This window comes from Ranitomeya variabilis, chromosome 1 (genome assembly GCF_051348905.1).
Source record: "Ranitomeya variabilis isolate aRanVar5 chromosome 1, aRanVar5.hap1, whole genome shotgun sequence".
Classification (NCBI taxonomy): domain Eukaryota; kingdom Metazoa; phylum Chordata; class Amphibia; order Anura; family Dendrobatidae; genus Ranitomeya; species Ranitomeya variabilis.
The window spans coordinates 743,041,248-743,064,341 of NC_135232.1; the positions used below are offsets into that span (position 1 = coordinate 743,041,248).

The 23,094-nt window shown below is 44.4% G+C and overlaps 1 protein-coding gene and 1 long non-coding RNA gene across 8 annotated transcripts in view; one reads left to right on the forward strand and one right to left on the reverse strand.

Annotated features, from left to right (window-relative positions):
• Positions 1–23,094, forward strand: part of EVL (Enah/Vasp-like) — a 164,263-nt gene that overhangs the window by 16,504 nt on the left and 124,665 nt on the right. The window contains exon 1 of one of the 6 annotated variants that reach the window (XM_077269459.1): positions 7,740–8,044. The exons of 4 other annotated variants lie outside the window; for them this stretch is intronic. In XM_077269459.1, the coding sequence (XP_077125574.1) occupies positions 8,022–8,044 (23 nt within the window). In that variant the 5' untranslated portion in view covers positions 7,740–8,021. Of the gene's footprint in view, positions 1–7,739; positions 8,045–23,094 lie in introns of those variants that run through there. One more of the 6 variants, XM_077269428.1, reaches the window with a different exon arrangement.
• LOC143782311 (uncharacterized) overlaps positions 1–23,094 on the reverse strand; it is a 46,748-nt gene that overhangs the window by 10,687 nt on the left and 12,967 nt on the right. For both annotated transcript variants that reach the window (XR_013216930.1, XR_013216931.1), the window contains exon 3: positions 20,399–20,540. This is a non-coding gene — a long non-coding RNA (uncharacterized LOC143782311). The remainder of the gene's footprint in view (positions 1–20,398; positions 20,541–23,094) is intronic.

Genomic DNA, 23,094 nt, shown 5'->3' on the forward strand with positions numbered 1-23,094 from the left:
ACTTGGTGTATAGGAGAAAGGAGGCACGTGACGGTCCCCGTACCTTCTTACAGCCCCTAGTCTCTTGGCACTGACCACATGGCATAGCCTCTAGTCTCTTGGCACTGCCTAAATGGCACAGCCCGTAGTATCTTGGCACTGCCCACATTGCATAGCCCCTAGCCTCTTAGCACTGCCCACATTACATAGCCCCTAGTCTCATGGCACTGCCCACATGGCATAGCCCCTAGTCTCTTGGCACTGCTCACATGGCATAACCCCTAGCCTGTTGGCACTGCCCACATGGCACAGCCCCTAGTCTCTTGGCACTGCCCACATTGCACAGCCCCTAGTCTCTTGGCACTTTCTGTTCTTTCTGAGGCTCTTTCTCTTCTGCTCTGCATGCATAGTGGTTATTACAGCAGCTGCTGCTGACTTTACAGGCTCCAGAGGAAAGCGACACAATGCGAGCTGATGAGCGTCTCGGATATTGTGCTGACAGCACACAAACCATGAGACATTCAGTGACACCGCCGTAAGATACACAATGGGACAGATTCATCACAGCCAGAATGGAAGTAGCCCGTCCGTTCATTACTTTGCTCAGTGCTGTGCAATATATTGATCATATACATAGAAAATCATTCTACTATCGTTGCAACCAGCAGGGGGAGCTCTCTTGTACAATTGCCAACCTGTGCAGATGCTGTACTACCGTTATTATCTCCCAGCATGGAAAGAGAGTGAATAACTGATATATGACTATCCCGACTTGACAGAAGCCTTTTTAAGATGTGATGTGCGTCATTTTAGCTAAGACCCTTCTTGGAAGCTGCACAAGTTGCATAAAAAATTGCCAACAGGTAATCGAGCAACGCTGTCAAGCTTCGGGTATGATGCATTTATACATGCGGCCCACTGTTCCCTTGCGCCCTCAGCGATCATGAGTGATTCCCATTTTCTGTACCGCTCCGGACAGCAGCTCATTTATTACCGTGATACATTTTGTACTGGTGAATAAGAATTGGCTCCTGGGTCCTCAACACTCGATAAAACGATAGAAGAAGGACGTGGGGCGCACGTCTGTGGAACAACGCGGCACCCTTTTTAGAGTGTGACAAAGAGGCCTGCTGCTTAAAAGATTTATAGATCGCATTTAATCCCCTGAGCCGCATGCAAGTGCCAAGAGTCTCTGGGCAACTTTCCAGGTGTTTCAAAATGTTTAAAAGTGAAAACCTTGCACAGAGACGGTGCCATCCTGCCATGCTGCAGTATACAGATGAGGTGCAGATATTCTTTTCCTCGCAAGGTCATGGGGAAAGATGGCACTTTTCTGCTTCTACAGATCGCTGATGGCTATAGTTGGTACATTTACAAATAAAACCTAAATTATAAATATGAATTATACTCCCAAATCCTTTATTAATCTTAAAGTAGATGTCTGGTACATTGTGAAAAGGCCACCCAACATGTTGCAGTCTTGGCCTCCTTTATGCAATTTTGCAGTTATTGAAGAGATCTAAAATCTCCAAGGGAGAGTTGATAACAAAAAGAAAAGCTCCTGTATCTTCCCTGGTATCATTGGAGACTGTGATTATTTAGAGGGGTGGTAACAAGAACAAAAGCTCCTGGCCTCTTCGCCACTAGTGTTACTCGAGACTGACAGTAAAGGGATGATGGGGTGATAGTATGAAGAAAAGTTCCTGTATCTTCCCTGGTATCATTGGAAATTGTATAGGGTAAGAGATAAGTAACAGGCTGTGATTGGTAAAAGTGTTGCTAACAAGAACAATAGCTCCTGCCCTCTTGCCCCTGGGTTCATTGGTGATTGTGGGGGATAACAGTAAAATGATGAGGGGCTGATGGCATGAAAAAAAGTTCCTGTATCTTCCTTGTTATCATTGGAGACTGTGCAAGGGAAAAAGTACCGTAAGTAACAAGCTATAATTGATAAGAGCGCTGGTAACAAGAACAGAAGTTCTTGCCCCCTCATCCCTGCCTTGGGATCATTGGTGACAGAAATAAAAGGGGGTGATGACATGGAAAAAAGTTTCTGTTTCTTCAGTGGTTTCATTTGAGACTGTTAAGGGAAAGAGATAAGTAACAAGATGTGATTAGGAAAAAGGATAATAGCAAGAACAAACGTTCCTTCCCCTTCACCTCTGGGATCACTGGTGACAGTGAGGGGGAGAAATGGCAGTGAAAGGAAGATAGCAAGAGGGAAAGTTCCTTAGTGTCATTTGAAACTGTACAGGATAACTTGGGAAGAGATAAGTAAGAGGCTGTTATTGGTTAAAGGGGTGGTAACAATAAGAAAACTGCCTGCACCTCACCCCCCCCCCCCCTCCTGGGATCACTGAAGAGTGTACAGGAGGGGAGAGGTGGAGGAGAAATGACAGTAAAAGGCTAAGGGGGTGATGGCATGAAGAAAAGTTCCTGTAATTCCTTTGGGAGGCTCTAAACATAAAAATATAACTTGGATACGCTGTGTTCTTTCTTTTGGGTGTCTCTTGAATCATTCCTTTCAAACAGACATGTAAAAACAAAAAGTTAATTTTTTTATGTTGCTCGCATACACCAAACCAGTCCTGCACCCCAAATATTATACTGAGAATGTTGATCCTGGTATTGTTTGACACTTCCTAATAGCTTTAAGTTGATAACAAGATCTAAGCTCCAGTCTTACAATTCTAATTTCTAATGGTGGCACACGTTCAAAGTACATTGGCAATTCTGTAAAAAGTAAAGGGGTGTGCATTATATTTCATTTTCAATACTCCAATACATCTAAAATAAAAAAAATGGTGTAACTTTTCCACTAGTCTTTGTTTGTCCACCTAACCAAACCAAATCTCACACTTTGCACTGATGAGGGGCAGTACCCCGAAACACAGTGTCTGTAAATTGAACATCTGGTTTGGCTATTACCCTAAGTCATGTGACAAGGCTCGTTAAAGGAACAAAATTGACTTGTAGGATTGCTACTTCCTATAGGTGGCGCTAGAGTTCTAGTCCTCTTCCTCTGTGAAGAGACAATATGCATATTTAATTTCCCAGAGGAGAATTGAGTCTTAAAAGTCTCCTCACCTCAGCATGTCAGGCTTAACATGTCAGTCTCCGCAAGGAGAAACATTACCCCTTGGATTCTTGCTAATCTAAAATCTGTAGAAGAATATCTAATGGAGGAGGGAGAACATGATTGCAGGATCTGACTACACTTGGGGATTGTTTGTAGTCTGTAGCCATGGAAACATATAGTGTTGACAGACTGCTCTCCTCTTCCTATTGTCCTGCACCTGACATGCAGCCACATTGTCATACTGTCCGCAGTACTGCTGCCTCCTCCACCACGTAAATGGACAGGAAAGTGCAGGGAATAACGATCACTGGTCACAGTTGTCACTTAGAACTTATAAAGTATCTCCATGATGACAAGCCTGCACCTGATCAATGTGTATATATATATATATATATATATATATATATATATATATATATATATACCAAGCTGTTTCCATGAAAACCAGTTGTACTAATTTGTAAGGCCTCTTTCACACTTCCGTCTTTTGTCTCATGTCGAAATCCGTTGTTTTTTTAAAATGCAGGATCCTGCATTTTCCCATAGACTTGTATTAGCGACGGATTGTGACGGATGGCCACACGTTTCATCTGTCACGCATTGGATCCGTCGGAAAATAGCGGTCTGTTGTGGAGAGAAAACGTTCAGAGGAGCGTTTTTTCTGCACGTCGGAAAATCGGTCAGCGACGGATCCAGCGCTGTCCGTCGTCGGCTATAAGGCTACTTTCACACTAGCGTTTTTGGCTGCACGTCGCAATGCGTCGTTTAGGAGAAAAAACGCATCCTGCAAAGTTGTCTGCAGGATGCATAGACTAACATTACCGACACATTGCGACGTATTGCCACACGTCGCATCCGTCGTGCGACGGTTTCGTCGTGTTTTGGCGGACCGCCGCCACAAAAACGGTTACATGTAACGTTTTTTAGTGCGTCGAGACCGCCATTTTCGACTACGCATGCGCGGCCGAAACTCCGCCCCCTCCTCCCCGGACCTTACAATGGGGTAGCGGAAGCGTCGTAAGACTGCTTCCGCTGCCCACGTCGGGCATTATTTTCACAGTATGCGTCGGTACGTCGGGCCGACACAGCGCGACAGCCCCGTACCGACGCTAGTGTGAAAGCAGCCTAATGGAAGCAGAACTCTCTCTCTTCCCTGGACCGGACATTTCAATCCCGGAAATTTCTCCATTGAAATTGTGGCAGCGACGCATCCGTCATTACACTGGATGCGTCACACACGTTTTTCACTATTTTCGTGACGTCCGTCGATACGTCATTTTACTGCAGAACGACGCACACCAGAAGACGGAACTGTGAAAGAGGCCTAAGACTGCAGCTAAGCAGCGGCAGGGTCTAAAGTCCCTAGAAGCATCTATGCACTTAGTAATATCATAATATAGAAAATCATTGTGTGTTGTCTCCAGAATGTTACCTCCTGTACATAACAAATATTGGAAAAATAGTGCTTTATGGAGACATGATGGAGCAAGAATAATCATTTCTACTAAAAAGTTATTCTCTGTATTATTTTAAACATTACAGAGAACATCAGAGTAAAGGATTATTTCATTTGTGAAATATTTTATATTTGTACATAGGAGCAGTATTACAGTAGTTATATTCTTGTACATAGGGGCAGTATTATAGTAGTTATATTCTTGTACATAGGAGCAGTATTATAGTAGTTATATTCTTGTACATAGGAGGCAGTGTTATAGTAGTTATATTCTTGTACATAGGAGGCAGTATTATAGTAGTTATATTCTTGTACATAGGAGCAGTATTATAGTAGTTATATTCTTGTACATAGGGGCAGTATTATAGTAGTTATATTCTTGTACATAGGGGCAGTATTATAGTAGTTACATTCTTGTACATAGGAGGCAGTGTTATAGTAGTTATATTCTTGTACATAGGAGGCAGTGTTATAGTAGTTATATTCTTGTACATAGGAGCAGTATTATAGTAGTTATATTCTTGTACATAGGAGCAGTATTATAGTAGTTATATTCTTGTACATAGGGGCAGTATTATAGTAGTTATATTCTTGTACATAGGAGCAGTATTATAGCAGTCATATTTTTGTACATAGGAGCAGTATTATACTAGTTATATTCTTGTACATAGGGGCAGTATTATAGTAGTTATATTCTTGTACATAGGAGCAGTATTATAGTAGTTATATTCTTGTACATAGGAGCATTATTATAGTAGTTATATTCTTTTACATAGGAGCAGTATTATAGTAGTTATATTCTTGTACATAGGAGCAGTATTATAGTAGTTATATTCTTGTACATAGGAGCAGTATTATAGTAGTTATATTCTTGTACATAGGAGCAGTATTATAGTAGTTATATTCTTGTACATAGGCTCAGTATTATAGTAGTTATATTCTTGTACATAGGGGGCAGTATTATAGTAGTTATATTCTTGTACATAGGGGCAGTATTATAGTAGTTATATTCCTATACATAGGAGCAGTATTATAGTAGCTATATTCTTGTACATAGGAGCAGTATTATAGTACCGTAGTTATATTCCTGTACATAGGGGCAGTATTATAGTAGTTATCTTCCTGTACATAGGGGCAGTATTATATTCTCATACATATAAGTAGCATTATATAAGTTATATTTTTGTACAATACATACGGGCCATGATGTTTTCGAATTTTTATGAATGTTACTACCATTTAACTATGAAGCATTTACGGAATTATTCTGATTATTATAAACTATTAGCGGAATTACTCTTAAGAACATGAATGTCCACATTAATTGGTATTAATAAGGGTTGAGAGGCTCCGAATCCTTTGACTCCATTTGCAGACTTTGTGCAGCACATTCCCCCACTCCTCGCTTTGTGGAGGATTTGGGGTCTGACAGTCGCTTCCAGTGCAGCAAATAAAGTCAAGTGTTGTCCCCATGGGGAGTGCAGAGGATGGCGTCACACCTGCACCCCAGTGTGTAGGAGGACAGCAATGTTATAATTGAGGGTCCCTGATATAAATCCTTTCTGGTCTCCCCTCCTCCTAGCTATCATTTCTGGCCTGCTGTACTCCATATGGTGAGGGGCTTCTTCCATAATAAATGCTGAATTCTCGGTATTAGGACTGGCACTTGCTGATACAGTCCACATAGTAACAGATGAGGTGGCAGATTTCTCCCGCAGACTGATGGACGTTCTCCATAGACTTTTGTTCTAGCTTCAGACATCTGTGCATCAGATGGACAAAGGGGTCCGAATTGTGGGTAGTGGCATGGTGCTGGACGCAGGGGATGTGCTGCATTTGCCCTGGGCATCAAGGGCATCCGGTGCATCCTGCTGTGTGACCCAATGTAACGACTCCTCCTGTCATTAGCACAGATGCCGTCTGATCTCCCTGAAAGTGGAGCACATGCTAGCTTGGCACCGGCCCTGGCATGTGACTGGCCTGGGATCTGTGTATTGTGGCATTCCTTGGCACTTGTTTCTGGAAAACTCTTTGTGCACTAACCGGCGGCTTAATGCCTTTATTGCTGTTATTGCGAAGGTCAATGGTCAATCGGGGCGTCCGGTATTTATAGGGTTAAAGCCTAGTTTTGGTGGGGTTTTTTTTCTAAAGAAGATGTTTATGGGAAAGCTGACGATGAAGGGCGAGGGTTGTCCGAGAGCTTTTCCTAGAGCCGGCAAATATGGCAGAAGTATCCACTGCAGCAGTGTGTGAGTAAAGGCCATGTTCACACATTGCTGCCTTATATCGTGCAAATTTTACAGTACCAGCAAAAGTTATGAGATTTCAGAAAATGCCATGCACACGCATTGGTTTTTTTTTTCAGTAGTGTGTCCGCTGTCCTTCCCTCTAAAGGGGGCAATCACAATGTGCCAGTCACGGGGAGCCCCTATATATCCAATGTGCCCCCAGAACAGGGTCACTCACAATTTGCCCCTTCTTCGTACTTGCCATCTTTCTGAAGGTGGCATCCCAGTAGAGGTAGATCCGGTGACTTTCTGCACTGACCATGCCACCTTATAGTCCGCTCTTCTCCATGACGGTTTCTGACCTCAACATCCCTATTTTATACCCCTCAACGTTTCACCCCGTGCCTCCAAAAAACGCCAGGAAAAGAGAAACCTTCAATAATCACCGATTTCCTGGAGATTCCTGCAGGGCCTCGGAGATTTGCAGATTGCACGTTCCTTTTTAGGGACAATCATGGAGAATTGGTTACCATGGCCTGAATATACAATACGTCCCTCAGACAATGCCGGCCATATTGTGGGAATCCCAGCCTAATATAAGTGAATGAGCTGCAATACCGTACACAACCCATGGACAAGAGTGGCGCTGTTTCTGGTATGAAAAAAAAATCCAATCCTGAATAAGCCCTTAAGATCTCATTTTGGGCTGTGACTTTACACGATAAAAGTTTGTCTGATCCCGTTAATGCTGAAAAGGATGAATTTCAGGCTCTATATGACCTGTAAATGCTAGGGTGGTCCCCTTACCCGCCGGGGTACATGCTGCTATCACATGGGTATTATTGTGCTTTATACCAGGCCCATCTGGGGACGGTGACTGATGTGAGTGCACAGTGTGGCGGATACATAAGTATCGTAAATGAAATGCGCCCATTTGGCCTGGGCTATGCTGATGATCGGGGATCGGCGTTATTCCAGGCGGACGGTTCTTCGCCTGCTTTTAGGCTCCAGTCTGCTGGTCGCATTATCCGGCAGCTACTGCATTAATCAGACCTACAGGAGCGCTCACGTGACTCTGTCTCTCTTTTCGCCGCTCTTCTGCAGCTGGGAAGAGCAGAGGCTGCTGGAGCCGTCCGTGCCCCTGAATTTTGCGCACCCTTCCTCCATCCTCATGTCATTCCCGAAATGCTCAGCATCCTGACAGTGCAGCAGCCCTGGATGTGACCCTCAGATCTGCTGCATCCCCCTATGTCCAAGGGGGAGAGGAGCTGCATAGGCCATGAATGCCGTGGATGATTTCAGGTAGGACATCACACAAGACGAATCTTTATATACGGTATATATATATATAGCTTTTTCTGCCGATCTGCCCTCTTTTTCTGTATTATTACCATCAGATCGGCTTTTAGTCTATTTTTTAGGTTTTCTCCTCATTCTCGTCCATGGACAGATCATATGAAGATGGCTGCATGCAGGGACATGGCCGACAATGAATTTTTTGAAAGGGAAAGAGCTGTTTATATTGCTAAAGTATTTATATAATGTGTATTTCATTTGTTTCTTTGTTTCTTTTTTGCAGTATTGTTACTTATACAGTGACTTTTCTTTAATCCAGTATCTGATTGTCCGGCATTAATAGAAGATCAATTGGCATTAGATCAGAAAGAGAAAAATAATGTGCGCAGCCAAAAAAAAGTCCTGACAACCCCTGTCATTCTGATTGATCCACAGATCGCACAGTACGACAGTGAATGGCCCTTCCGAATTTCCGTACAATGAGACTTTCTTCCTCCCAGAAACCACCCTGCCCGTAGTGCGCCCGGAGTTACCCCAAAACTGGTGAAAGAGCCCCTTTTTGTAACAAATTTTCATAGAGCGGCTCCATTGTAGTGATGCGATTGGAGTGGGGACATTTGATGTATTTGCTTATGACCATCAAGAATGATATTAACACATTTCCCAGTATTAGATCTGTAAATCTTTTTGTGTTGTGATTTTAATGATTTGTACTTTTCCTCGAAAAATAGGGAGGGATTCCGGATAACATCTTTCAGAGCTGTGTGTGGGGGTAATGGAGGGAGGGAGTCCATGTCCCATAAACGGAGGCTTCTGCAGTGACCCCATAACAAAACCTTCCGCAGCAGTGACCCCCGTAATGGAACCTTTTTTAGCGAACACCCCATAATGGGACCTTCCACAATGACCCCTACAACAGAGCCTTCCACAGCAACCCCCATAATGAAGCCTCCTTCAGTGGCCCCAATAACAAAGCCTTTCACAGCGACCTTTGTAGCAGAGCCTTCTGCAGCGACCATCAATAATGGAACTTTCTGCCGAGACCACCATAATTTCTGTGGCAACCCCTGTAGCGCAGCCTTCCGCAGTGACCACCTGTAATGGATCCTCCCCCAGTTTCCCCCATAACAGAGCCTTCTGCGGCAACCATCTATAAGGGCTGTCCCACACGTCCAGATAATTCCGGTACCGGAATAAATCGGTACCGGAGTTATCCGTGTCCGTGTGCCTGGGAACTCACGGAGGCCATACGTGCGGCACACGTGTGCCGCCCGTATGGCGAGTGGGTACCACACGGAGCGTGTGGTACCCAATCTGCATCATGCTGAAACCGCGATTCATATGTTCCCTGCAGCAGCGTTTGCTGCAGAGAAAATATGAATAATAGTGTTTAAAATAAAGATCTATGTGTCCGCCGCCCTCCCACCCCCTGTGCGCCCCCCCGCTGGTCAGAAAATACTTACCCGGGTCCCCCGTCGGCTGTCGCTCCTTCCTGGTCATATGAATCGCGGCTTCAGCACCATGTGGGGGGGACAGCGCTTACTGTAGCGCTGTCTCCTGCACGCACACGGACCCCAGACGGAGAATGTCCGTGTGAGGTCCGTGTTTTACACGGACCCATTGACTCTATTGGGTCCGTGTAATACGTGCGCTCCCACGAACACTGACATGTCTCCGTGTTTGGCACACGGAGACACGGTCCGCAAAAAATCAATGACATCTGAACAGATGCATTGATTTTTATGGGTCTACGTGTGTCAGTGTCTCCGGTACGTGAGGAAACTGTCACCTCACGTACCGGAGCCACTGACGTGTGAAACCGGCCTAATGGAGCCTCTAGCAGCGACCCCCATAATGGAACCTTCTGCAGCGACCCCGATAATTGAACCTTCTGCAGCAACCCCCATAATGGAGCCTTCTGCAGCAACCCCCATAATGGAGCCTTCTGCAGCGACCCCCATAATGGAGCCTTCTGAAGTGACCCCCCATAATGGAGCCTTCTGCAGCGACCCCCATAATGGAGCCTTCTGCAGCAACCCCCATAATGGAGCCTTCTGCAGCAACCCCCATAATGGAGCCTTCTGCAGCAACCCCCATAATGGAGCCTTCTGCAGCGACCCCCATAATGGAGCCTTCTGCAGCGACCCCCATAATGGAGCCTTCTGCAGCGACCCCCATAATGGAGCCTTCTGAAGTGACCCCCCATAATGGAGCCTTCTGCAGCGACCCCCATAACGGAGCCTTCTGCAGTGACCCCCATAATGGAGCCTTCTGCAGAGACCTCCATAACGGAGCCTTTCTGCTGTGACCTCCATAATGGAGCCTTCTGCAGAGACCCCCATAACGGAGCCTTCTGCAGTGAACCCCATAATGGAGCCTTCTGCAGCGACCCCCATAACGGAGCCTTCTGAAGTGACCCCCATAATGGAGCCTTCTGCAGAGACCTCTATAACGGAGCCTTTCTGCAGTGACCCCCATAATGGAGCCTTCTGCAGAGACCCCCAAAACGGAGTCTTCTGCAGTGACCCCATAATGGAGCCGTCTGCAGCGACCCCCGTAGTGAAGCCTTCCGCAGCCATCACCTTTAATGGGTCCTCCCCCCAATGACCCCCATAACAGAGCATACTGGAGCGCCCCCATATCAGATCCTGCCACAATGTTACAACACTTGAGCCGCACTCAAAATTCAGCCTGCTTGCCTCCACAAAAAACCCTTCCGCAGTGCCCCCCTTATGAAGCTTCCATAACACCCCCCATAACTGAGCCCCCTTCCTACAATGTAGACATAGAAGAAGCCTGAGCGGTAGCAGACCTGGGGGCAGCACTGCGCCCTGCATGCTGGCCCCCCTAGGTTACATATGGCACAGGATAAGAGCTTTAGAGGACGGGCTGGTATCATCAGGCCCCTGGGGAGCATTTTGCAGATATTTCAGGTGACATAACTGCTCCTGCAGACCCCGTGATGCCCAGTATTCACCCTGATCCTGTTGCAGGCCGCGCTGGCACATACCCTGGTAACCTGATCTGTAACATCCAGGAGAAATGCGCCTGCTCCTAAAATTAGCACTTACTCTGTACATAACCTGGGCCCAGTTAAAGGGATTCGGCATGGTGGGTCGGAGAGCTCTTTAGCTAATATCTTATTCTGGAGGGGTCCCGAATGAGCATCACCTCTCCAGCAATGGATAAGTCGGACCCCCACAACTCTAATATACCATTATTGTTAGATCTCACTGTACCTACTGTAAGAAAATACCTTTAATCCAGCATCCAGTAGCCTGGAAATTCTGAATGTCCAATAATCCAGAATATTTGGCCTATTATTGCCAGATTACAGGATTTTTACACATTAGCACCCGGCTCGCTGCATCCCTGGATGGATTGTCCTGGAAGGCGGCGCAGGATGAGGAGAATAGCGGATAAATCCGCTGTGTTACAAGACAGAGGCGGCTGACTGATACGCAGGAAATTATAATGAGGCAGAGGGGGGCCTGTGATATTTTAGGATGCAGCTAGGAATGATGCAGTGCACGGAGGACGCTTAATTAATGCCAATAACAGACTGCGTGGGGGAGGGGTGACATATCACTTTGCATTATTTGGATGCAGACGCTGCTCTACGACCTCATCAGTGAGTGCAGCATTGGAAAAACATGGCTGTTTAATTCCATAGACAGCGCCACAGTTGTCAGCAGGTTGTATGTGGTATTACAGATCAGCCCAGTTCACTGCAGCGGCAGCCATAATTGTAAAGAATTAGCATAATTCCAGACAAATCGAGTTTTATCAATGGCATATCCTGTTGGCTGTCGGTGAATTGTCCCACTTGTATAGACCTAATACTTCTCACAGCTGAGAGTTTGCTACAATTGCTTCCAGTCTAGATAATGCTCTGTGAGCTAAGCAGAATAATGCATTTTGCTTGCACTGAAACATTGTAACAAACGCAGGACAGCAGAGAACTGTCTGCTGCTGGTTGTCTCCCCTGGGTACAATCGGATCCCTTAGGTGTGAGATGTATTGAAGTGTTGCTATAGTTTCTTTTATTTAATTATTGATCAGTTTTTGCAACGTTATGGGTTTTTGTAATATACTACCTAATGTTGCTTCCTTCTCTCTCTCAAATTCCATGCTGAACAATCTGGTTTTTCTGCCTAATTCATGCTCTTTTGGAATTGCTTTGAACTGCTGCTCTAGCAAGATTTCATACTCAGACTCTATCCACAAACTCTCTCTCCTTGTGGGCGTCTGCTCACCTCCCACTTGATCAGAAAGTGAGAGTGTTTTTATCTAGTGTTTGAGTACAGATTTTTGCTAGAGCAGCAGTTCAAAGCAGCTTCAGAAAGGATATGTACAAGGCAGTAAAAACTTCCAACATTGTGTTTGAGAGGGAAGGAAGCAAAATAAGGTAATGGAGTATATTACAAAGATTCAGAGCTTTACAAAAACTGATGAATAATTAAAAGAATCTATAGCAACACTTCAGTACATCTCACACCTATGGGATCCAGGTGTATCCATTCAGCAACCAACAGTTCTCTGCCGTCCTGAGAGTTTGTTACAATGTTTGAGTGCAAGTAAAATGCATTACTCTGTAGACCGGCCGTTTAGATCACTGAGCATTGTCTAGGATGGATACAATTGTAGCAATCCCTCAGCTGTGAGAAATATCAGGTCTATAAGGCTGCCGTCACACTAGCAGTATTTGGTCAGTATTTTACATCAGTATTTGTAAGCCAAAACCAGGAGTGGGTGATAAATGCAGAAGTGGTGCATATGTTTCTATTATACTTTTCCTCTAATTGTTCCACTCCTGGTTTTGGCTACAAATACTGATGGAAAATACTGACTAAATACTGCTAGTGTGACGGCAGCCTAAGAGTGAGCAGATTCACTGACAACAAACAGTGTGTGTAATTAAACCGCAGGTTGATGAAGCTTGGTTTCTTTGGAATTATTCTAATTCTTTACAATTATTCCTGCCGCTGCAGTAAACAAGACTGATCTGCAATACCACATACAACCTGCCAACAATTGTGGCGCTATTTATTGAAGTAAATGGCCATGTTTTCCCAATGCTGTACTCATTGATAAGGTCATAGAGCAGCGTCTGTATACAAATAATGCAATAATACAGATTTCTGCTATGGCAGCAGTTCAAAGCAGCTTCTAAAAGGACATTTACAAGGCGGTAAATATAACACTTTCAGGATGGTGCTTGAGAGAGAAGGAAGTCCAGGGAGGTGTTTTCAAAGGAGACAATTGTAACAAACCTGCAGCTGTGAGACCTAGCCTCTGATATTTGTTCATTGCTGTATTTGCAGGACTTTAGAGTCTTCCTATTGTAGAGAATTTTGCTGAGCTGTGTTGGGTCTCCAGAGCCGCAGAATTGAACGATTTCACAATGCGGAGCCGCAGAGCTTCTCTGTCATTATGTCTCAGAATAGCTGCAGCCATTTTTAATAATTAATCTCTAACTTCCTCTCCTTTAGAATTCATCAAGGAGTAATGCATTCTTTTTATATTCTGCTGGTATATTCCTATACTTAAAGGAATTCTCCACCCAGAAGTGATTTCCTGTTATCCTGTTATTACCCAGAAGCGTTCCTTTCCGAACTACTTTAATACAATTCAATAGAATGTATGGGTGGAAAAAGGGGAAACCTCCCATATCTGCAAATATTGCAGGTTCTGCATCCTCTGCTCTCCCCGATCCTGGACGCCTCCTCACTCCCAGATCCCACTGCACCCACTCCATGGATCAGGGGGAGGCGGGAGCTGAAGGTCTGCATGTCTGCTCGGGAGGGGGGGGCTACATTAAGGAGTGTATTATGGTGTCTGTATATATTTGGTGGGTCTGGTCTGGGGTCTGTTTTTAAGGGGTCTGGTCTGAGATTTGTATATATTTGGGGGGGTCTGGTCTACACCTTCTTGTAGGTTTGAGATCTGTATTTGTTTATGGCATTGGTCTGGTCTGGCTGGGGATCTGCATATATTTACGGGGTCTGCATTAAGAGGGAGTGCCATATGGTGTTTGTATTTGGGGGTTCTGAATTGGGGTCTGTATTTATTTTAGGGGGCTGGTCTGGGAGTATTTACTTTGGAGGTCTGGCCTTGGATGTGAATTTATTTATGGAATTTAGTCTGGGGTCTGTAATTATTTAGGGGACTGGTCTGGGTTCTGTTTTTAAGCGGTCTAAGGTCAGAATTTAGGGGGGTCTTAGATTTGTATATATTTTGGTGGTCTGGTCTGAGATCTGTATCTTCTTAGGGGGTCTGAGGTCTGTATAAATTTAGGAGACTGGTCTAGGGTCTGTATTTAAGGGGTCTGGTCTGGAGTCAGTGTTTTCGGGGTCTGGTCTGAGATTTGTATATATTTTGGGGGTCTGTATCTTAGGGGGTCCAGGGTCTATTTTTATTTATGGGTCTGGTCTGGGGTCAGTATTTTGGGGTCTGGTCTGAGATTTGTATATATTTTGGTGGTCTGGGGTCTGTATCTTAGGGAGTCTGGGGTCTATATTTATTTATGGGTCTGGTCTGGGGTCTGTTAGTGTGGAGGGTCTTGTGTATGTATTTCTCAGCCTGGTGTCCATATTTATTCAGACGGGCTGTTCTGGGTTTGTATTTGGGGTCATCTCTGGGGGTCGAGGTTTGGTATTTTTTAGGTGATCTTTTCTAGGGTCTGTATTTGTTTAGGGGTCTGGACTGGGGACTGCGTTCTTGGTTATTAAAGGGAACCTGTCACCACGTTTTTGGAAGATGGGATAAAAATAGCGTTAAATAGGGGCAGAGGTGGGCGTTACATTAGTGTGTTTGTTATGCGTTTATTACCCACCTAAGTTGCCGAAATACCTTTGCAAAGTCTCCGTTTTCGCCTGTCAATCAGGCTGGTCTGGTCAAAAGGGCGTTGTCTTCCCCCAGATTTTGCGTAGTTTTCCGTTGGTGGCGTAGTGGTGTGCGCATGCCCAAGGTCCCGAATCCTCTGCCAGGGGATTTAAAAGAGCGCGCTGTTCGTTTTCATTGGTGATCGGTGGGCGCGGCCATCTTCCTTTGGCCGCGCGTGCGCAGAAGTGGCGCTCTGCTGGCCGCGGCTTCAGGAAAATGGCCGCCGCGATATCCATCTGCGCACGCGCGGCATCCCGCGGCCATTTTCCTGAAGCCGCGGCCAGCAGAGCACCGCTTCTGCGCACGCGCGGCCAAAGGAAGATGGCCGCGCCCACCGATCACCAATGAAATAACGAACAGCGCGCTCTTTTAAATCCCCTGGCAGAGGATTCGGGACCTTGGGCATGCGCACACCACTACGCCACCAACGGAAAACTACGCAAAATCTGGGGGAAGACAACGCCCTTTTGACCAGATCAGCCTGATTGACAGGCGAAAACGGAGACTTTGCAAAGGTATTTCGGCAACTTAGGTGGGTAATAAACGCATAACAAACACACTAATGTAACGCCCACCTCTGCCCCTATTTAACGCTATTTTTATCCCATCTTCCAAAAACGTGGTGACAGGTTCCCTTTAAGGGGTTCTGGTTAGAGTATTTGTTTTGGGGTCTGGTCAGGGGTCTCTCTTAGGTGGTCTGGGATCTGTATTAGTTTATGGGGTCTGTACTCTTTTCCTAAGTCATACCACTACAGGCTGAGTGACTGTCCCATACACATGGGGAATGATGGTGATGATTGTGCACAGATCTCTGCTTGCTTTCAGTGAATATGAACCTTCTTGCTTACCCCCAGACGCTGCGTAGACCTAATACTCCTCAGCCCTATAAGGCTACGTTCACACGATCCGTTTTTTGCTGCGGATCCGTAGCGGAATTGCAGCTACGGATCCGCAGCCGTTTTCCATGCAGGGTACAGTACAATGTTACCCTATGGAAAACAAAACCCGCTGTGCCGACGATCCTTTTTTTCGCTGGAAAATCCGCGCGGATTTGCCAACGGAAAAAAGAAGTACCATGTCAATTCTTTCAGCGGATTCCGCTGCGGGTTTCCAACAGCACCAATAGGAAACTGCAGTTGGAAACCCGCAGTGGAATCCGCAGAAGAAAAAGGACACAAATCCGCCGAGAGAAGCACCGCCGTTTTCCACTGCGGATTTCCCCGAAAAAGGACCGGAAAAATCCGCAGTGAAAAACGGATCGTGTGAACGTAGCCTAAAGGTTTATACAGGCTCTTCTCCTAGGCTGATCTGCCGTTCAGGAGTTGGCAAAGTCGTCTTATTTCCCCCATTATCACTGCCCTCCAGTAACGTCAGACTAGAATTTCTATCTAATATTTGGTTTATTGAGTCATTTCTGTAATGAGAAAGCGGAATAATCATTTTGTTAATTCTCAGACGGAAGAAGAAGAAATTCACTTCCACAAACTATTAGGCCGACCATTTGTGAAAAGAAGTGAAATGATAGGAATTAGGCTTTTTGGACTATCAGATGCCGGATTAATGGGACTTTGCTGAATTGGGTGTTTAGATTTGCTATAGGGGTGTTCAGGACTGATGTCAGGCGTCATACTATAATTGGGGTCAGGTGCCTATCCGTATCTGGGAAAGCTGGGTGACAGATAATATGGCCACCATGACAGCTGTGCCTTTCAGGATCTAGGAAAAGCGGAGTTGCTACCATGACCGTTTCCAGCGTTGCCACTCAGCATTCTCAATTCTTTATACTTTGATCTACCATTCAGAGACCCAGGAAAGCGGTGTTACCAATATGACGACGGAGACCGCTCACGTAGTGTCATCACTTGAGAGAAAGAGTGAGGGAAGATGGAGGAGAAAGGATAGTTCTGCTGTGCAGGAGACTAACTGCTGAATAACTTGTACGATCGACCATTCAGGGACCCCAGAAAGCTGGGTACAAACAGTATGGCTCACAAGGTTGGCACTCAGTTTTCTTATGCTAGAATAAACAAGCTGCATGACTTGGCTGCTCCACCATTCAGGAACTTGGGAAAGTTACAACCATTATGGCTGCCATGACAAATCACGGGGAGGTCACTCAGCTTTCTCAGGATCGATATAGAAAATTCTGGATGAACCGCTGCACAACTTGACTGATCTCCATTCAGGGATCTATCGAAGCTCGATAACATCCAATATGTCCTTTGTTATCATTCAGCTTTCTCATCATTACTTGGCTGAGCTGCCATTCAGAATATTGGGAAAGCTGAGTTATATCTAATATGGGCACCCTGACAGCTCCCATGAGGTTCAATTAGGCTGATCACCAATTTGGGATCTGGGAATGACAGTCAACAAGGTTGGCACTCAAGCCAGGATGGACAGGTAGCCTGATCTACTATTCAGGAACCTGGGAAAGCAGGGTACAGTCACTATCTTCATTATGAGGCTCCTACTAGGTTGTCTTTTAAATTTCTTAGTCCAGATAGAAGATAATCCCCTGAATACCTGGACTGCACTACCACTCCGGGACATAGGAAAGCTGAGTTACAGCCAATATGACCACAGCTATTATGACAACTCTCACACTTTGCTTTTTTAGACCAAGTACAAGATAATTCACTGCATAACAGAACTGCCATTCAGGGTCCTAGGAAATCTGGATTGCAACCAATATGGCTACTGTGGGGTTATCAAACAGCAACATAATTAGCGCAATTTGCTATTCAGGAACATGGGAAAGCTGGGTTACAATCGCTATGGTCTTCGAGAGGCTCGCACAGGATTGTCACTCAGCTTTCTCAAACCAAGTAGGGGATAATCAGCTGGATGTCTGGACTGATCTGCCATTCAGGGTCCTGGGAAAGCAATAAACTATCTGAGCAGAATATTCTACGTCTCCTATTGTTAAGAGGAAATTGTGTCTGATGAATTTCTTACATTTCCCCTGGAACACTGGCTCTATGATTCATTGAAGCCGCGGCAGAGAAAGGACTTATTAGGGAATGAAGCTTCTCGGGATCCCAGAGATCTGTAATGTGCTGTGACAAACACATGCTGCACATTCTTTCCTTGTGAGAATCACAGCCAGCTGTTTACATGTGCGGGATCCATGTATTACACGCCAACCAATCCGGCTCTGCTACATCTTCACACCTTGTAAGAGGAAGAGTTCTGCAGCTTTCTAATACTTTGCCTTTAAATGCCTCCCCAGCTCTGCTAGCTGTCAGGAGGTTATTGTTTCCTTCCAGACCCACAGCTGAGGGTTTGTTACAATGTATCCTGTCTATTTACATCCCTGTGACCTGCACTGATACATTGTAACAAATCAGTGCACCGAATAAATGAGTGCAGATTTCATTAGTTTAGGATTTTCTAGAATCGCATCAGTCTTTAGTCATCGGGGCCGCAGGTAGGAATAGCAGTTGTCTCGTGGGACCCTCTGGTCTTTCTCCTGTCCTGATAGTTTGCTACAATGTATCAGCGCAGTTGCAATGTATCCGCTACTATTAAGGCAGACTCTCTGCTAAGAGTGGGATTTAAATTAAAAGTTCTATTCAAGGACAGCAAGCAGAAAAAGATGAGGACATGAAACAGAAAGAGGGGAGGGAAACTGAAGTGCCCTGGAGTACAATGAGCCTCTTAACCACTTTTTGTGTCCTTTTCTTTTCTTTTAAAGTTGTGAAAACTTTGATTATTCCAGAAAGATGGTGCGAGCCATAACTTGTAACTTGTTCCTGCTTTACCTCCAACATTTACTGGCACCAGTAGGCACTTACAGAGTTAAATAGTATAATTCTTCATCCTTGCATCTGCCACTAGAGGGAGCTAAGTGCAAACTGGTGAATACAGATAGCATGATAGTATATCAGTGCTATGCGCTCCCCCTAGTGGCATTCACAAGTATATAGCATGGAAGCCTCTACTGTATGCACTGACTTACTATAATTCTGCTCCTCGTCCCCTGCAGCACTGTAACTTTCTATAAATGGCAAAGTTAATTTCAATAAACTATTTTAAGGCTAGTATATGGCAGTATTATGTGGGCACTGTGTGAGACTATTATTTAGGAAGTTATGGTAGTTGTATGTCAGTACTATTAAGCAGTGGGCGAGTGTTATTAGGGTGTTATCCCCTATATGATCCCTGCTCGTCTCTTTAACGACTGTTTGTTAGTATTACGTGGCCACTAAATTGTGTAGAAAGTGCAGCAGTATTATTTGGTCACTGTATGATGCTTTTATTTCAGTACTTTATGTCAATGTTAATGTTAAAGCGCTTGTCTGCTATCTATTCTGCAGCTGGAGGTAGAGGCATTACTGACATATCATGATTGTTTTAGGGCAGAATAATGTGGGTAATGTATGATAACATTATTTAGGAATTTATGGCGGTATTATGTTGGTTCTATATTGCAGTATTACAGAGGAAACTTATTCAGGCACTTTAGATAATCCATGCTTGTCTAATATTTAACTACTGTCTATTCCTATTATTTGGCCACTATATGGTATTATTATGTATAAAATGTATAGCGCTATGATGTGGTCACCGTATGGTACTTTTATCTACAATAAGTACTGGATGGCAATGTTATTTGTCAAAGGGTCTGTCTGGGCATCTAACATTAATGAGCTATCCTAAGTAATCCCAAATAAAAACTAATAGATAGTAGTACTTAGCATTGTCTGTTGGTATTATGTAACAATTGAACAGCAGATTTATTTGGGAGCTATATGGCAATATTATATGGGTTCTGTAGGGAAGTATTTGGATACTACATATCATTCGGGATAGCTAGTGATAACATGTGGATTGTTTATGGCAATAATGTCTTGGTAGTGAATTGTGCAGTATTTTTGGGGCACTATATGGCGGTATTATTCAGGCTGATATAGACTAATCTGTGTAACCCCGCACCTACCAGTGATTGGCAGTTTACAGTGTACACATGAAGCTGCCAATCAGTAGTGTGGGTGGGGTTACACACAGCTCAGCATTTAAGCACTGCTACATCTAAAATCAAGAAAACAGGGATTATATAAAAACTGCAGCAAGCATCCCAATAAGTGACACATCACTGGTATCAGGGTATCTGCCCCTACATCATGCTTCTCTCAGATTACATAGTAAAAACCGGCAGATGGATTCCCTTTAAACTTAGTGGCATTCTTCAGGACGCAGTATGGCACGGTTACTTAGGTAGTGGTATGGCGGTAGATGTCTTGCATGTTTTGGTATTTGAGGATTTATCTTGAGGACATCAGGGTCGTACTACTTCTAACGATTTTTTCTTCTCATGCATTCGGTCCATTCTCTCCACTGTCTTTAGTTTGTTAAAGTGACAAACTGTAATAGAGTCGGAGCCCAGTACGTCCCCATTGGCAGAGAGTGTCTCGGGTGTAATAAGTGGATGTGAGATACCGGAGCCGCAGCGGACTGATCTGGACAAGTCACCTCTCACTCCTAGAAATTAGCGGATCCTGACGGGGACGTTGTGCTGGCGCCGGGCCGCGGAGAGCTCGTCTGTTATTACACTCAGCTGCTCCTGATTATAATGAATCCAGAATCCGCCATAAATCCTGCTTCTGAATAAATCCTAGAACATTTAAAGGGGAAACATCAGAATTTAGTTTTTAACTTTTAGGTCCATTTCAGAACATTGTACATCAGCCTGACCCGATCATCAGGATCTCTCTATATGAGGCAATTAAGGTTGTTTTTTATATTTTTGGTGCTCGAGTCCCACCTTCATCCCCCATCCCCCACACATTTTTGACCATGCCCCTTTAATGATGACCAAAAATCATGGATAATTGAATGAGTCCTGGAACGTATCAGCGCTTCCATACTGGTCAGGTTTGCACTTTTGTGCCATTAGCACATAAACAATCTTGTTCTTCCCCCATAACGGAAGCAATCACCGAGATTAAAGGAAATTACATACAAGATAAGATCTGACACTACAATCTGCAGAGGGCATGATATGTGTGTGTGTGTGTGTATATAAATATGTGTGTGTATATACAGTACAGACCAAAAGTTTGGACACATCTTCTCATTTAAAGATTTTTCTATATTTTCACGACTATGAAAATTGTACATTCACACTGAAGGCATCAAAACTATGAATTAACACATGTGGAATTATATACTTAACAAAAAAGTGTGAAACAACTGAAATTATGTCTTATATTCTAGGTTCTTCAAAGTAGCCACCTTTTGCTTTGATGACTGCTTTGCACACTCTTGACATTCTCTTGATGAGCTTCAAGAGGTAGTCACCGGGAATGGTTTTCACTTCACAGGTGTGCCCTGTCAGGTTTAATTAGTGGGATTTCTTGCCTTATAAATGGTGTTGGGACCATCAGTTGTGTTGTGCAGAAGTCTGGTGGATACACAGCTGATAGTCCTACTGAATAGACTGTTAGAATTTGTATTATGGCAAGAAAAAAGGAGCTAAGTAAAGAAAAACGTGGGACCATCATTACTTTAAGAAATGAAGGTCAGTCAGTCCAAAAAATTGGTAAAGCTTTGAAAGTGTCCCCAAGTGCAGTGGCAAGAACCATCAAGCGCTACAAAGAAACTGGCTCACATGAGGTCCGCCCCAGGAAAGGAAGACCAAGAGTCATCTCTGCTTCTGAGTATAAGTTTATCCGAGTCACCAGCCTCAGAAATCGCAGGTTAACAGCAGCTCAGGTTAGAGACCAGGTCAATGCCACACAGAGTTCTAGCAGCAGACACATCTCTACAACTGTTAAGAGGAGACTTTGTGCAGCAGGCCTTCATGGTAAAATAGCTGCTAGGAAACCACTGCTAAGGACAGGCAACAAGCAGAAGAGACTTGTTTGGGCTAAAGAACACAAGGAATGGACATTAGACCAGTGGAAATCTGTGCTTTGGTCTGATGAGTCCAAATTTGAGATCTTTGGTTCCAACCACCATGTCTTTGTGTGATGCAGAAAAGGTGAACGGATGGACTCTACATGCCTGGTTCCCACCGTGAAGCATGGAGGAGGAGGTGTGATGGTGCTTTTGCTGGTGACATTGTTGGGGATTTATTCAAAATTGAAGGCATACTGAACCAGCATGGCTACCACAGCAACTTGCAGCGGCATACTATTCCATCCGGTTTGCGTTTAGTTGGACCATCATTTATTTTTCAACAGGACAATGACCCCAAACACACCTCCAGGCTGTGTAAGGGCTATTTGACCAAGAAGGAGAGGGATGGGGTGCTACGCCAGATGACCTGACCTCCACAGTCACCAGACCTGAACCCAATCAAGATGGTTAGGGTTGAGCTGGACCGCAGAGTGAAGGCAAAAGGGCCAACAAGTGCTAAGCATCTCTGGGAACTCCTTCAAGATTGTTGGAAGACCATTCCCGGTGACTACCTCTTGAAGCTCATCAAGAGAATGCCAAGAGTGTGCAAAGCAGTCATCAAAGCAAAAGGTGGCTACTTTGAAGAACATAGAATATAAGCCATAATTTCTGTTTCACACTTTTTTGTTAAGTATATAATTCCACGTGTTAATTCAGGCCGGCGTCACACTTAGCGTAGGGACATACGGTCTGTTTTTACAGCCGTAATACGCAGAAAAGCTCCTGAACATTGATCCGTATTCAATGCGAGGATGCGATTTTTTTTCTCCAAAAATTATCCATGTGTCATCCTTATAGCATCCGTATGGCGAGATTTTTTTCCCTGGCTTGCAAAATGGACATAGAATGGATCCATGGGCTCAAATATTCGTGAAAACATATATTCAGTCTAGATAGATAGATAGATAGATAGATAGATAGATAGATAGAGATATATATATATGTCAGTGAGACACATATATATATATATTTATATTTAATACAGCGCTGCATAACAGAAAAGACTGGAAATTCAATTGCCGGCTTTTGCTATCTCCTTCCCAAACCCGACAGGATATGAGACATGTTTTACATACAGTAAACCATTTCATATCCCTTCTTTTTTTACATATTCCTCACTACTAATGTTAGAAGTGTATGTGGGCAAAATTTGGTGGCTCTAGCTGTTAAAATAAAGGGTTAAATCACGGAAACAATTGTCGTGGGCTCCCGCACAATTTTCTCCGCCAGAGTGGGAAAGCCAGTGACTGAGGGCAGATATTAATAGC